Source organism: Bos mutus, chromosome 12 (assembly GCF_027580195.1).
Source record: "Bos mutus isolate GX-2022 chromosome 12, NWIPB_WYAK_1.1, whole genome shotgun sequence".
Classification (NCBI taxonomy): Eukaryota; Metazoa; Chordata; class Mammalia; order Artiodactyla; family Bovidae; genus Bos; species Bos mutus.
In genome coordinates, this window is record NC_091628.1 from 11,637,046 (window position 1) to 11,649,901 (window position 12,856).

Consider the following 12,856-nt stretch of genomic DNA (forward strand, 5'->3'; position numbering starts at 1 on the left):
CTTCCAAAGGCTTTCAGGGGCTGTGACCCTCCAGCAAAGGGGCATCCCTAGGGATGAAGATGCCATTTGGAAGGGCACTCCCTCAAGCCGCCGCTGTGCCCAGGAAGGATCCATGGGGAGTGTCCCTCCAGCAGGGCCCCATGTCCTTGGTCCCCACCCCTCCTCCAAGCACTCAATTGTGCAGCTAGTTTCCAAGTAGTGGGGAGAGGAGAGAGCGCCAGGAAATGTGGTCAGTTTGCAAGAATAAAAGCATGAGAGGGGGCAGTCCAGGGTCACAGCTCTGCCCCTATCTGGCTGAGTGTGCCTGTTTTCTTGAATTTCCCTAAGGCTCAGTGTCCTTTGTAAAATGAGGATGTTAGTAGTACAAGTGTTAGTGGCTCAGTCGTATCTGACTCTTTGTGACACTATGAACTGTAGCCCGCCAGGCTCCTCTGTCTGTGGAATTCTCCAGGCAAGAATACTGGGGTGGGTATCCATTCCCTTCTCGAGGGGATCTTTCTGACTCCAGGATCGAACCCGGGTCTCCTGCATTGCAGGCAGATTCTTTACTGTCTCAGCCACAGGTACAATGAGTAATGAATAGTCTTAAGTTCTCTGAGCCTCACTTCTTTTATCTGTAAAATGAGGTTAAAAAGTAACCTATTTTACATGCATTGTTGGGATAACTGAAAGGAGTAATGTATGAAATCGCTTAGCATACGTGGTACATAGTGATCAGTAAATGCTAGCTGCCATTCTTATTATTATCGTTATTCCTGTTATTAATGCAACTGTATTTTAAAAGATACTTATTGGATTGAAATCGTTTGCATCATTGGATGAGTCAATACACACAGCAGGCGTCTGTCTCGAGAAACAAGACAAGCCATGCAAACTGGCTGGGCAGTACCGCATGGGAATAGCTGCTGATTGCTGTTATTTCTTTGGTAGGGAGATGGGGTGGTGAAACACATGAGGGTCATCATTTCTTTGCTGTAATTAATTAAATGAAATGAACTGTACAGTTCCCACCATGTAGGGGTGAATAAGATAACATTAATAAGAAGACTAGTCTTTTCAGCTGGTCATAAGAAAGCACACGCATATTGGCGCTCCCAGCATTTTGGACTTTGCCATCAGTGATGAAGAGAAACTTTTATTACATGGTTGAAAAGAGGCTGACTTCTGCTGGAACATTTGATTTAAAAAAAAAAAAAAAACAAAAAACACTGGACATCGAGCCTGTTGATAAGTAAAGGTCAGCCCAAGAGAGGGTGGGAATGAGGTACATTTTGGGGAAATAAAAAAAAATGAGGCTTATAAAAAGAAACAAATTTGAGTCAGTTGAGCTGAGATGGATGGACCTGTTACACAGGGTGAAGTAAATCAGAAAGAGAAAAACAAATACCATGTATTAACACATATATATGGAATCCAGAAAAATAGTACCGATGAACCGATTCACAGGGCAGGAATAGAGAACACACGCATGGACACAGTGGGGAGAGGGTGGGGCGGGCTGAGGGAGAAGCATTGGCAGAAACACACTGCCATGGGCAGCTAGTGGGGTTCGGACGCATCACTGACCGATGGGCACGAGTCTGGGCAAGCTCCGCGAGACGGCGAAGGACACGGAAGCCCGGCGTGCTGGGACCACAGGGTTTCAAAGAGTCAGACGTGACCGAGTGAGTGAACAGCAAGTTGGAATGTGCTGTGTGACAGGGAGCCCGACCTGGAGCTCGGTGATGGCCTAGAGGGGTGGGGTGGGGGTAGGGTGGGAGGGAGGCTCATGAAGGAGGGGATATATGATTCTTAATGCTCGTTCACACTGTTGTACGGCAGGAACCAACACAACATCGTAAAGCAATTATCCTCCAGTTAGAAATGAATTTTAAAAAAAGGAACGAGGCTGCTTTTTAAATAGCTAAAGAAATCTCCAGTTACCATTCAGCTCAAACATAGTGCCTTGTTTTCACTTTGTTTTATGTAAAAAAACAATAAGCATTTGGAGGTACGACATTTTGGACACCAAAATGGAGGACTGTGAAACTCTGAGAAGCCCTGAAGGAGAAGAGACAGGAAACTCAAGGCAAGACATCCTTTATCCTCCTGATCCCAGCAGCATTTGCTCTTTATTCCTTAAAAAGCCTTTTAAAAGTCACATGGGAAAGGGAGCACTCCAGGGATCTTTCAATTCCTTTTGGTTTTGGCTAAGACAATGAAATTATTGAGAAAACCCAACCTTTTATAGAATACTGCTGTTGAAAGGACTTTTGAGTGGGTTGAATACTATCAAATCATTGTTTCTTGGGCAATACAGAGCGGAGGAAAAAAAATAAAAATAATTACTGAACAGGAGCGGATTCAGTGGGTTTGCATAGAGCTGCATTCCAGTGTCAGAATGTGGCATCAAAGGCTTCGTTTACCACGGTCACTTTTTTTTATCCTAAGTGACCAGGTGATGCATTAAGGCAACAGCAAGGTCCTCTTCATCCCTCAGGGTTTTGGAAACAGACCATGCTCCACCATTCGCAAACCACCTTCCTTTAACCCTGGCCTTTCACATAATGCAGGTCAACCCGCTTCCTCTAGTGATCACAGATCAGTGGTGCGCGGGCCTCACTCTGGCTGCTTCTCTGAATTCTGATTACTTAGCAAGTGCAGGAAGGCTCAGGAATGTCAGAATTACCCGGTCATTGCACGCAGACACTGGATAGACCTCTTCTTTTCTTCAGGATACTCTTTCTTTGTATCTTATTTCAAATCCCAGGGTCATCAGGGTGATAAGGGCACTTCTTAAACACTGGACAGCATGGTGGAGGTGAAAATCTGTTGTAAAATCTGAGGGATGTCCTTGGTGTCCATGGCAACAAAAGACCGGCCTGCTGGTAGAGTTCTCTGAAGCCTGTCAGGATGCATGGGGAAAGAAAATTACCATCGCAAACCAGGGTGCCCCCTTCACCTCCGGCCTCTGCAGACCTCAGCATCCGAATGGTTTCTTGGGAAGGGAACTTCTCACTTTTTAATATCTTGCCCCTGCTTGCAGTGGAACTGGCTGTTGCTAGGCAACAGAGAGCTACAGAGAGAGGCTTGCTGGAAGCACTGAACCGAAAGAAAGGTCTTTTCAGTGAGAAAATTGGGGAATTTGCAAGGAAAAAAATGCTCTCCCTTTTATGATGGTCGTTTCCTGGTATTTTATATTCCCTTGGCAGAACAGAGCCCTCAGGATCAATCTGGGACTAGCTCACCTAGATTCAGAGAACGTGTTGGCCTCACACTGTCCTACTAACTGCCTTCCTGCCTTAGAAAAACAGGCTTCAAGAAAAGCTGCCCAGCCAAACCTCAACTGGTTCTTTCTCTCTTCCTCTTGCGTTCTCTCTCTCCTCTCTCTCCCTTTCTCTTTTCTGCCCCACATCATACAATGTGAAACATAATCTGACTTACGCAATGCCTGCTTTGATGACACTGAGGTTATATGGGCTTATGTTAAATATTTTAAATGCCAAGTTATCATTCGGAACAAAGGGCCATTTTTGGAGGCAGTAAAAGTACAAGACACAGCTCTATCCCAAAGAACGCCTCCTTTCACTGTGCCAGCAGAGTTTGGTTTTGGAATGACATTAATACAAGTCCACTCTCCTGTGCAGTATCATGCATTTGGCATGCCTGGTAGACCAGCTAATTCTACAATGTATCTCCTGCCAGTGGATGTTGGATCATTTCCCCAGGAAACCACAAGGGTATTATTGTGCTTTCTTAAGTGTTCAAACAGGATCTGTTCACTAGAAAGACAAAATAGCTATTTCAGCTCAAACAGTATTTGTTGAGCTTGCCGTCTGGATTCATCCTGGGCTGGGCCTGAAGACAGTCTAAGCGGAAAAGGCATGGTCTGCATTTGAGGACATGGAAGTTCTCAAAGAGGCTAACACGCGCAACTGAGAGAGATGTGAAGTCATTTGTAATAACGCGACTGTAGTTATGTGGTATTAAGTCTGTTCTTAGCCGTGCCCTGAAATCCTACAGCAAATCAAAGGGAAGAGAAAAATATGTCAGAACTTTGGACCCTAAACCATTTCCTAGTCTGTCCAGGACTCTGTGGGCTTCCCTGACAGCTCAGTTGGTAAAGAATCTGCCTGCAATGCAGGAGACCCTGGTTCGATTCCTGGGTCAGGAAGATCTGCTGGAGAAGGGATAGGCTACCCACTCCAGTATTCCTGGGCTTCCCTTGGGGCTCAGCTGGTAAAGAATCTGCCCACAATGCAGGAGACCTATGTTCGATCCCTGGGTTGGGAAGAGCCCCTGGAGAAGGGAAAGGCTACCCACTCCAGTGTTCTGGCCTGGAGAAGTCCACAGGCTGCATAGTCCATGGGGTTGCAAAGAGTCGGACACGACTGAGCAACTTTCACTTCCCAGGACTCTGTACCATAGGGTGAGACAGGTAAAAGAGGTGGAGAAACAAAAGGGCATGTGGGCTCTTGTGATGTAGGCAGGATTTTATTTTCTCTTTTGAGGAAAGATACTTTCAATTGTGTTTTCTGCTCCTTATAAGTACTTTAAGTAGAGAAAAACCATTTCTGTCTGTAATTCAGAAAGATAAATGTTAGTGTGTTTAAGAAACGAAAATGTTTCCAGATCTCTCCTTTCAGATGATCCATGATAGTATTTATTATCTGACCATAAGTCTCTCTACTGAATATTCAGCATATTTAGTGTAGCATCTTACTATAGATACAGACATACATGAAGGAGAAATACAAGAAGGAAGATTATCTGTCTATGTTTTTATATATATATATATATCGGAGAAGGCAATGGCACCCCACTCCAGTACTCTTGCCTGGAAAATCCCATGGACGGAGGAGCCTGGTGGGCTGCTGTCTATGGGGTCGCACAGAGTCGGACACGACTGAAGTGACTTAGCAGCAGTAGTATATATATATATATGTGCCATGGTCAAGTCGCTCAGTCGTGTCCGAGTCTTTGTGACCCCATGGACTGTAGCCTGCCAGGCTCTCCCATCCGCATCTCATCTCCCATCCCCATCCCATCTCCCATCTCCCATCCATGGGATTTTTCAGGCAAGAGTACTGGAGTGGGTGCCGTTGCCTTCCCCAGTCTATAGCTATGTAGACACACACATTAGATCTTATTTACGTGTATGTGTGTGTATGTTGGGCTTCCCTGGTGGCTCAGTGGTAAAGAATCTGCCTGCTATGTAGGAGCCACAGGAGATGTGGGTTTGATCCCTGGGTCGGGAAGATCTCCTGGAGAAGGAAATGGCTACCCAGTCCAGTATTCTTGCCTGGAGAAGCCCATGGACAGAGGAGCCTGGAGGGCTACAGTCCACAGGATCGCAAAGAGTCAGACATAATTGAAGTGACTCAGCACGAATGCACACATGTCTAGTATGTCTAAATACAATGTAGAGACACACATCCCTAATCTCTGATGCTACAAAAATAGTAGATGCTTGTTACTTGAATATGATTTGAGCATGAACTGAGCTTGACACCTTGATGTAAAAGGCAAAATGTATAAAATACTGCTTAATTTTATTGGTAGACAAATCAATTTGCTATTTATTTTATTGTTGGTTAAATATAAGCTGAAAAATAAATAACGTATTGCTGCTCATCTAAATATAAGGTAGAAGATCCCATTCCCTCACCCAGACTGTCAGCTGCTTGAGGCAGCCGCTCTGGCTTCTGTTTCTCCCCATGCCCCCCACCACCCCCGACGACGGGAAGCCTGTGAACCAGCGCGTGTCAGCTACTCAGACCTCTCTACCCTTGCCCTCTGCTGTGCCCTAAGGTGACACTTACCGGGCTGCTTGATCGCCTAAAGATCCAATAAAGATGGCGAAAGCGTTTACTTGAGGGCTGCTTGTCAGGATCTGGGCAAACTTGGCGGGGTGTATTCCATAGCGAGACAGGTTGGCATCACTTAAGACAATGACGAAGTACTCATCAGCTTCTTCTTTGACGATTTCCTTGATGGCATGTTCTGTCCCCTCTAAGGTGTGGTCCCCACTCATGCAGAACTGAGCGTGGGCGTGCATAGTCTGGGGGTAAGACATGGCACAAAAGCCACCAATGAGAAGCTTTCTTTAAAGAAAAAAACCCCAAACACGATTTTTCTATTGACAGTGAGAAAGCACAAATGCTCTGAGCGAGTTCCATGTAATTTGCACGTGAGACCCACAACAGTACACAGTGACATCTGGGTGTGGTCAAGTCTTTCATTAAAACAGGAAATGTTCCAAAATGATCCCAGTCGGCACTGATTTTTAAAACTCAAGCTGCCATTTAAAGTGAGAATATGTAGGGATTTCCCTGGTGGTCCAGTGGTTAAGAATCTGCCTTCCAGTGCAGGGGACGTGGGTTCCATCCCTGGCTGAGGAACTATGATCCCCCATGCTGGGGGGTAAGGAGGGGACACACAGCTACTACTGAGTCTTCACACTGCAGTGAAGACCCAGCACAGCCAATAAAAGCAAACAAACAAAAATCCAAAAAGCCTTAAAAAAAATGTCAGGAAATGTAAGAAGATATGAAGCTTGGTGTCACATGGGAGAATGGAGATAACACAGGAGAAAAATAAGGAATGGCTTGGGTTTCCAATAAACAAAATTATAATACTAAGCACTGTACTTAATAGGAATGGAGGAAATTTACTCTGATAAACACGATGAGTGTGTTTCTACTGTAGATCTAAGTATGTGAAACTGAATTTATTGTTAGAAAAATACTAAGAAATACATAAAATTGGGGTTAGAGAGTACTCTAGAAGGAGTCCTTCTTTTCCTTCTGAAATATGTAGGAGCTCAGAAGAACTCTATAGAATACAGGCTGTAGATCCTGATACTAACCTGAGTCCCCTAAAAATACATAGGAACAAAGTTTAAATTTTGTATGGTGTAGACCAGGAATTTCGGCATGATAAGTGCTTTCTCATATTAATGCTTAAATTTCTGTGAAACAGAAAGTCTTTTTGCTTCCAGTTAGCTGCTGCTTCTTCAGTGAATCTTTTCAGTGGCCAGTAGATACTTTACCTAATCTGGTGGAAGGTTTCTTAATATAGAGGTAATTGAATGCATTTACCTTGAGAATTTCTAGTCTTTGCTTATTGTCCTTGGGGATTTTGTTAATTGGAACTAGACCAATGTTGTATCCATCTCCAGAGTGTCCAGCGACGTCATACTACAGGCAAGAGAATCAGATTTAGAATCCTCTGTCCACTAAAAAATGGTCACTGGGCCTATAAAGCTTCCAACTTTGTTTTGTTATTGCCCAGAACTGCCAAACCTAAGTCTGTGGGTGTTTACCAACAAAGGCAAAAAAAGTCCATGCTCCTTCCGTTCCAGTCCATTTTCATTGATCTCTGCTCTCCAGCCGCAGGGAGAGAGTATGAGGAGGGCTTCAGGGGCTATCAAGAATTCCGTTCTTAACTTTCAGGGAGAGAGCTTCACAAAACATACACATATGTACACACATACCCCACAGTGTCAGTAGGCAGAATTCTAAGGTGGCCTCCAAGATTCCTGCGCACAGCACCCCCCCCCGGTATATACGACCTGTACAGTCTTCTCCCCTTAGATGTGGGCAGGACCTCATGATTATGTTATGTAAGGAGGCCAAAGGGATTCTGCAGATGTAATTAAGGTTACGAATCATCTGGCTCCGAGTTGATCAAAACAAAGATTATCCGGATGGGCCTAATTTAATCACATGAGCCCTTAAAAAGTAGAGAGATTTTTTTTCTTGCTGATAGTAGAAGGGAAAGACAGAGAGATTTGAGTGTGGGGAAATTTGATATGTGGGAGTTATCTGTGGTCTAGATGGTGGGCACCACAGAGCAGGACCCCAAGAATCACACATCTAGGAATGACCCTGCCTAAAAGCCAGCACTGAAACAGGGACCTCAGTTCTACAACCTCAAGGAACCAAATTCTGCCAGTTTGAATGGGCTTGGAAGCAGATTCTTTACCAGAGCCTTTGAGTAAGAGCCCAGGCTGGCTGACATCCTGATTTCAGCCTTGTAAGATTCTAAGCAGAGAACTCAACTGAGCCTGCCTGGAATTCTCAACTACAGAACTATGACTTTAACAAGCATTGCTTTAAGAAGCTAAGTCTATGGTAATTAGTTACACAGCAGTAGAAAACTATTACACATACCTTTTTTTTTTCCTGAACACAAAAGTGGAATATATTCACTGTAGAAATTACAGAAAAGCACAAAACAGAAAGTGAAGAGAACTAAAGAGCCTCTCAATGAGGGTGAAAGAGGAGAGAGAAAAAGCTGACTTAAAATTCAACATTCAAAGAACTAAGATAATGGCACCTGGTCCCATCACTTCACGGCAAACAGAAGGGGGAAAAGTGGAAGCAGTGACAGACTTTATATTTTTGGGCTCCAAAATCACTGTGGACAGCGATTGTAGCCATGAAATTCAAAGACGCTTGCTCCTTGGAAGAAAAGCTATGACAAACCTAGACAGTGTATTAAAAAGCAGAGATATCAGTTTGCTGACAAAGGTCCTTATAGGCAAAGCTATGGTTTTTCCAGTAGTCATGTACACATGTGAGAGCTGGACCCTAAAGAAGACTGAGCACTGAAGAAGTGAAGTTTTCAAACTGTGGTGCTGGAGAAGACTCTTGAGAGTCCCTTGGACAGCAAGATCAAACCGGTCCATCCTAAAGAAGATCAACCCTGAATATTCATTGGAAGGACTGAAGGTGAAGCTCCAATACTTTGGCCACCTGATGTGAAGAGCTGACTCATTGGAAAAGACCCCGATGCTGGGAAAGATGGCGGGCGAAGGGAGAAGGGGGTGGCAGAGGATGTGATGGCTGGATGGCATCACTGACTAATGGACAGGAGCTTGAGCAAGCTCTGGGAGCTGGTGGAGGACAGAGGAGCCTGGCATGCTGAAGTCCATGGGGTTGCAAAGAGTTGGATACAAGTTAGGAACTAACTATAACAACAAAGAAGTAAAAATTATCCATGATCCCATTACTGAAAGGTAACTTCTGTTAATGTTTTCTTATATAAGTTCACACACACACGTCAGCATCAACATGATTTTTAACTAATGGATAACACTGACCGTGTGATTTTATAATCTGCTTTTCTATTTAATAGTGCATGGCAGAGATTTTTCAGTTTAGCAAATACCTTTTAAATTTGCTCTGTCACAATGCACAAGAGAAAGTCTTGTCTGTTGAGAAAAGGCTGGAATTGAGACAGGGTATTGCATTTTTACAGAATTTGGGAAGAAGTTTGGGAATTGAGGCAACTGTAATTGGAGCAAGGTGGTTCTCTCCAATTGTGGGGTTTGCCCCTAAATTCCCTTTCTCCTCTCATTTTCCTCTAAGAGTTTTTTGTGATACTGATATAAGGATTGGAATAGACCTCAGGGTATTTGAGCAACTGGGGGATCTGAAAAGAAAATTCTGGGTATGGGTCTGGGCCAAATATCTTAGGGATTCCTTGGAGTGCTACGGGCTTCCCTGGTGGCTCAGATGGTAAAGCCTGCAATGCAGGAGACCCAGATTCGATCCCTGGGTTGGAAAGATCCTGGAATGCTATGGGTCAAAATACTTAAGAATCACTACTATCTAGTCACCATCAGTCAATAGCTGTCTTTTGAACACCTACCACATGCAAAACACCACTTAAGGTGTTGAAAGTGTTAGTAGCTCAGTCACGTCTGACTCTTTGTGACCCCTTGGACTGTAGCCCACCAGGCTCCTCTGTCCATGAGATTCTCCAAGCTAGAATACTGGAGTGGGTTGTCATTTCCTTCTCCAGGGGATCTTTCCGATCCAGGGACCAAACCCGGGTCTCCTGCATTGAGGGAAGTCCTAAGGTGTTGAGGGGAATGCAATGATTTCTTTCATGTCTATTCTTTTATATCTGGTGAGTTTTTTGAGGGCAAGGCTGTATCTTATTCATCTTAACACATTTTATTATCTACGAGTAGGCCTGGTGTGTTTATTGTTGAAATGCTTTGAGAGAGTTTGCAATCAAGTTTGGAAATTAAGAAGCTTTCCTTTCCCATGTGCGCTACATTCTTTCACAAATAAGTTCTTTAGAAGCTGGAATGCATTTTTTTCCCTCCCAGCACTCATGTGATACATGGTGGTTAACCCAAGCTAGCTGACAAAAACAACCCATAACATAACTGAAATCATGGCATTTAAAATGAAAAGTAGAACATTCTCTGTTGAAATAATTTTTATGCAAAAATAAGGAGTCAGAAGGCAGTCAGGTTACAGGGGGGAGATGAGTTCTATTCTAGACATGCTGGAACTGTGCATTTGGGAGACATCAGAGAAGAAACCTATTTCTTGTCGTCTGCGATGTGGCTGTCACCCTCAGGAGGGGTCAGTGTGACTCTCAAGGGTGACTACACAGAAAGAGAAGAGCAGAGGGCCCCAACCAAGTCTTGGGGGGCACCCTCCTCGTTGAGGTGGAAGACCCAGGGTGGAGTGAAGAAGATGTGAAAGAGAAGTGGCGGATGCAGAGTACCCAGAATGGCCCTGGAAATCAGTGTGCATGGCTCAGAAGCGGCTGTGCAACTGTGCTGAGTGACATTCACCACGGCCAGCCAGGAGCAGGGTGACTAATGACCCCTGCGCAGAGAATCACTGGAGGCCTTCGGGGGCACAATTTCAGTAAAAGGTTTGTGGTATGAGACAAAAATAGAACAGCATCTAGACAGGTGTTTGGGGAGAGGTGCCTACATTTCATTGGCACCTCATTGGCTATAAAGAGAGGAGACGACTCATTGGAAAAGACCCTGATGCTGGGAAAGATTGAGGGCAGGAGGAGAAGGGGGTGACAGAGGATGAGATGGTTGGATGGCATCACCGACTCGATGGCTGTGAGTTTAAGCATAGTGAAGGACAAAGAAGTCTGGCGTGCTGCCGTTCATGTGGTCGTTCATGAGTCAGACATGATGGAGTGACTGACCAACAACAAGAAAGGAGGCGGTGGGGAGAGATCAGGGTCACGGTCAGAGGGCCAAGTTTGGAGAGAGGGGAAGGACACGTTTTTCCTGAGACTAAAAGCAAGGCAGAGAGGATAAGAGTGGACAGAGACAAGTATACAATTGAAGGGATAAGTGGACAAATGAAGGCCCATATAGGATGTCTATTTAAAAGCTATAAATCATGGTCTCCTGTATCACAGGCAGATTCTTTACCGTCTGAACCACCAGGGAAGCCCATAAATCAGGCTGAAAATTGCTAAATAAAGTATGTTCTTCCTCTACTTTGATAAATAGACATTATAATGACCTGGAAAGCCAGGGTCAAATTCCAAACACTTGGATTCTCAAAGCTCCGTGCTAGAACACGGCGGTGTGGGCAGGACTGGCCCCTGGCTTGCAGCCCACATCCTTCTCTCTGTAGCTGGCTCTGTCCCCACCTCGAGGGGCTCACAGGCATGTGTGTGGACACCCGGTCCTCGTGTCCACATGCCATCACACTTTTCTGTCCTCACAGTGCTGGCTGTGCACACCGTTGGCCAGTCTGGCCCAGGAAGATGGACCTAAGAAAGACGCCCAAGAAACAGACTTGGGGTCACCCAAGCAAGACAGCTGGGGATCCCAGGAACTGGGAGTAGGTTCTAGACACAGAATCTAAGTGGGCTTGCTCCACTGGCCCCACAGACTCTTCCCTCAATGGAAGGGCATGCTCAGAGGAGGGCCAGGGCAGGACATTAGTCTGTGCCTGATTTTAGAGTGTTTTATTAAAAATACAAAGGATGATATGAAAGAATATTGGGGGAAATTTGCCGATCCACTAAAAAAGCTTGGTAAGGAACGCTTTCCAGGGATATAACAAATTCCATATATGGAAAAAAAAAAAATCTCTGTATCTAGTTTGCTGTCATTGTCGTGAAAAGGTGGCAAAATTTAAAACCTAAAGGCAGCACAGCCCTGGACGATGGAGTGCTGGCTTCAGTATATGCCTGACCACGGTCACCAAGAGCTCAGCACGAGGACTGGCCTAGATGTGGAGAAAACCTGCACAATTCCTCCAGGGACGCAAGCGCCAGGCCCCGTCCAGACTGACTGACGATGGTCACGGCAGCAACTGTTCTAAATGGAGAACAATGGCGACCACAGCAGTACTCTTGCCTGGAACATCCCACGGACAGAGGAGTCTGACGGGCTGCAGTCCATCGGATCACAAGAGTCAGACACAGCTGAGCGACTAAACCACCGCTGGCCAGGCAAACTGCTCTCATCATAGGGCTGTGAAGTAATCTGTTAAAACGGGAATCTTACACATGACGGGTTAAGATCAGTTCCTAGAAGCAGAAGTAAGTTTCTCTTATTTGGCTCAGATGATAGGGCTATAAATACATATTTGACTTTTTCTTCTCCTTTTAACTGATGGTTAAATATCTTACTGACCAGATGACGATGGGTGATACTATATAAATAACTATTTGACCATGTGGTCTGCTTACAGGGTTGCCACAACTGGTCACTGGAAGGGAAAAACTTGCTAGTTAATTATTAAACAAATAGTAGTCAGGCTTCCCTGGCGACTCAGGGGTAAAGAATCCGCCTGCCGACGCAGGGGGACACAGGTTGGGTCCCAGGCCCCGGAAGATCCCACGTGCCCTGGAGCAATTAAGCCCCTGTGTCACAACTCCTGAGTCTGTGCTCGGAGACTACAAGCCACAACTACTGACCCCGAGAGCCGCAGCTACTGAGGCCCGAGCGCCCCGGAGCCTGGCTCACAGCAAGAGAGGCCATCATAATGAGAAGTCCTGGGACTGCAACTAGAGCGCAGTCCCTGCTCTTCGCAACGGGAAAAAGCCTGCAGAACAACGAAGACCCAGTGCAGCCAAAAGAAAAACA

General features: G+C 45.2%; 1 protein-coding gene across 1 annotated transcript in view; it reads right to left on the minus strand.

The window, feature by feature from the left end:
- Positions 1 to 1,189: 1,189 nt before the first annotated feature.
- VWA8 (von Willebrand factor A domain containing 8) overlaps positions 1,190 to 12,856 on the minus strand; it is a 384,198-nt gene continuing 372,531 nt past the window's right edge. The window contains exons 43-45 of the mRNA XM_070380245.1: positions 7,080 to 7,178; positions 5,802 to 6,040; positions 1,190 to 2,884 (exon numbers count right to left, since the gene is read on the minus strand). Of these exons, the coding sequence (XP_070236346.1) occupies positions 2,776 to 2,884; positions 5,802 to 6,040; positions 7,080 to 7,178 (447 nt within the window). The 3' untranslated portion in view covers positions 1,190 to 2,775. The remainder of the gene's footprint in view (positions 2,885 to 5,801; positions 6,041 to 7,079; positions 7,179 to 12,856) is intronic.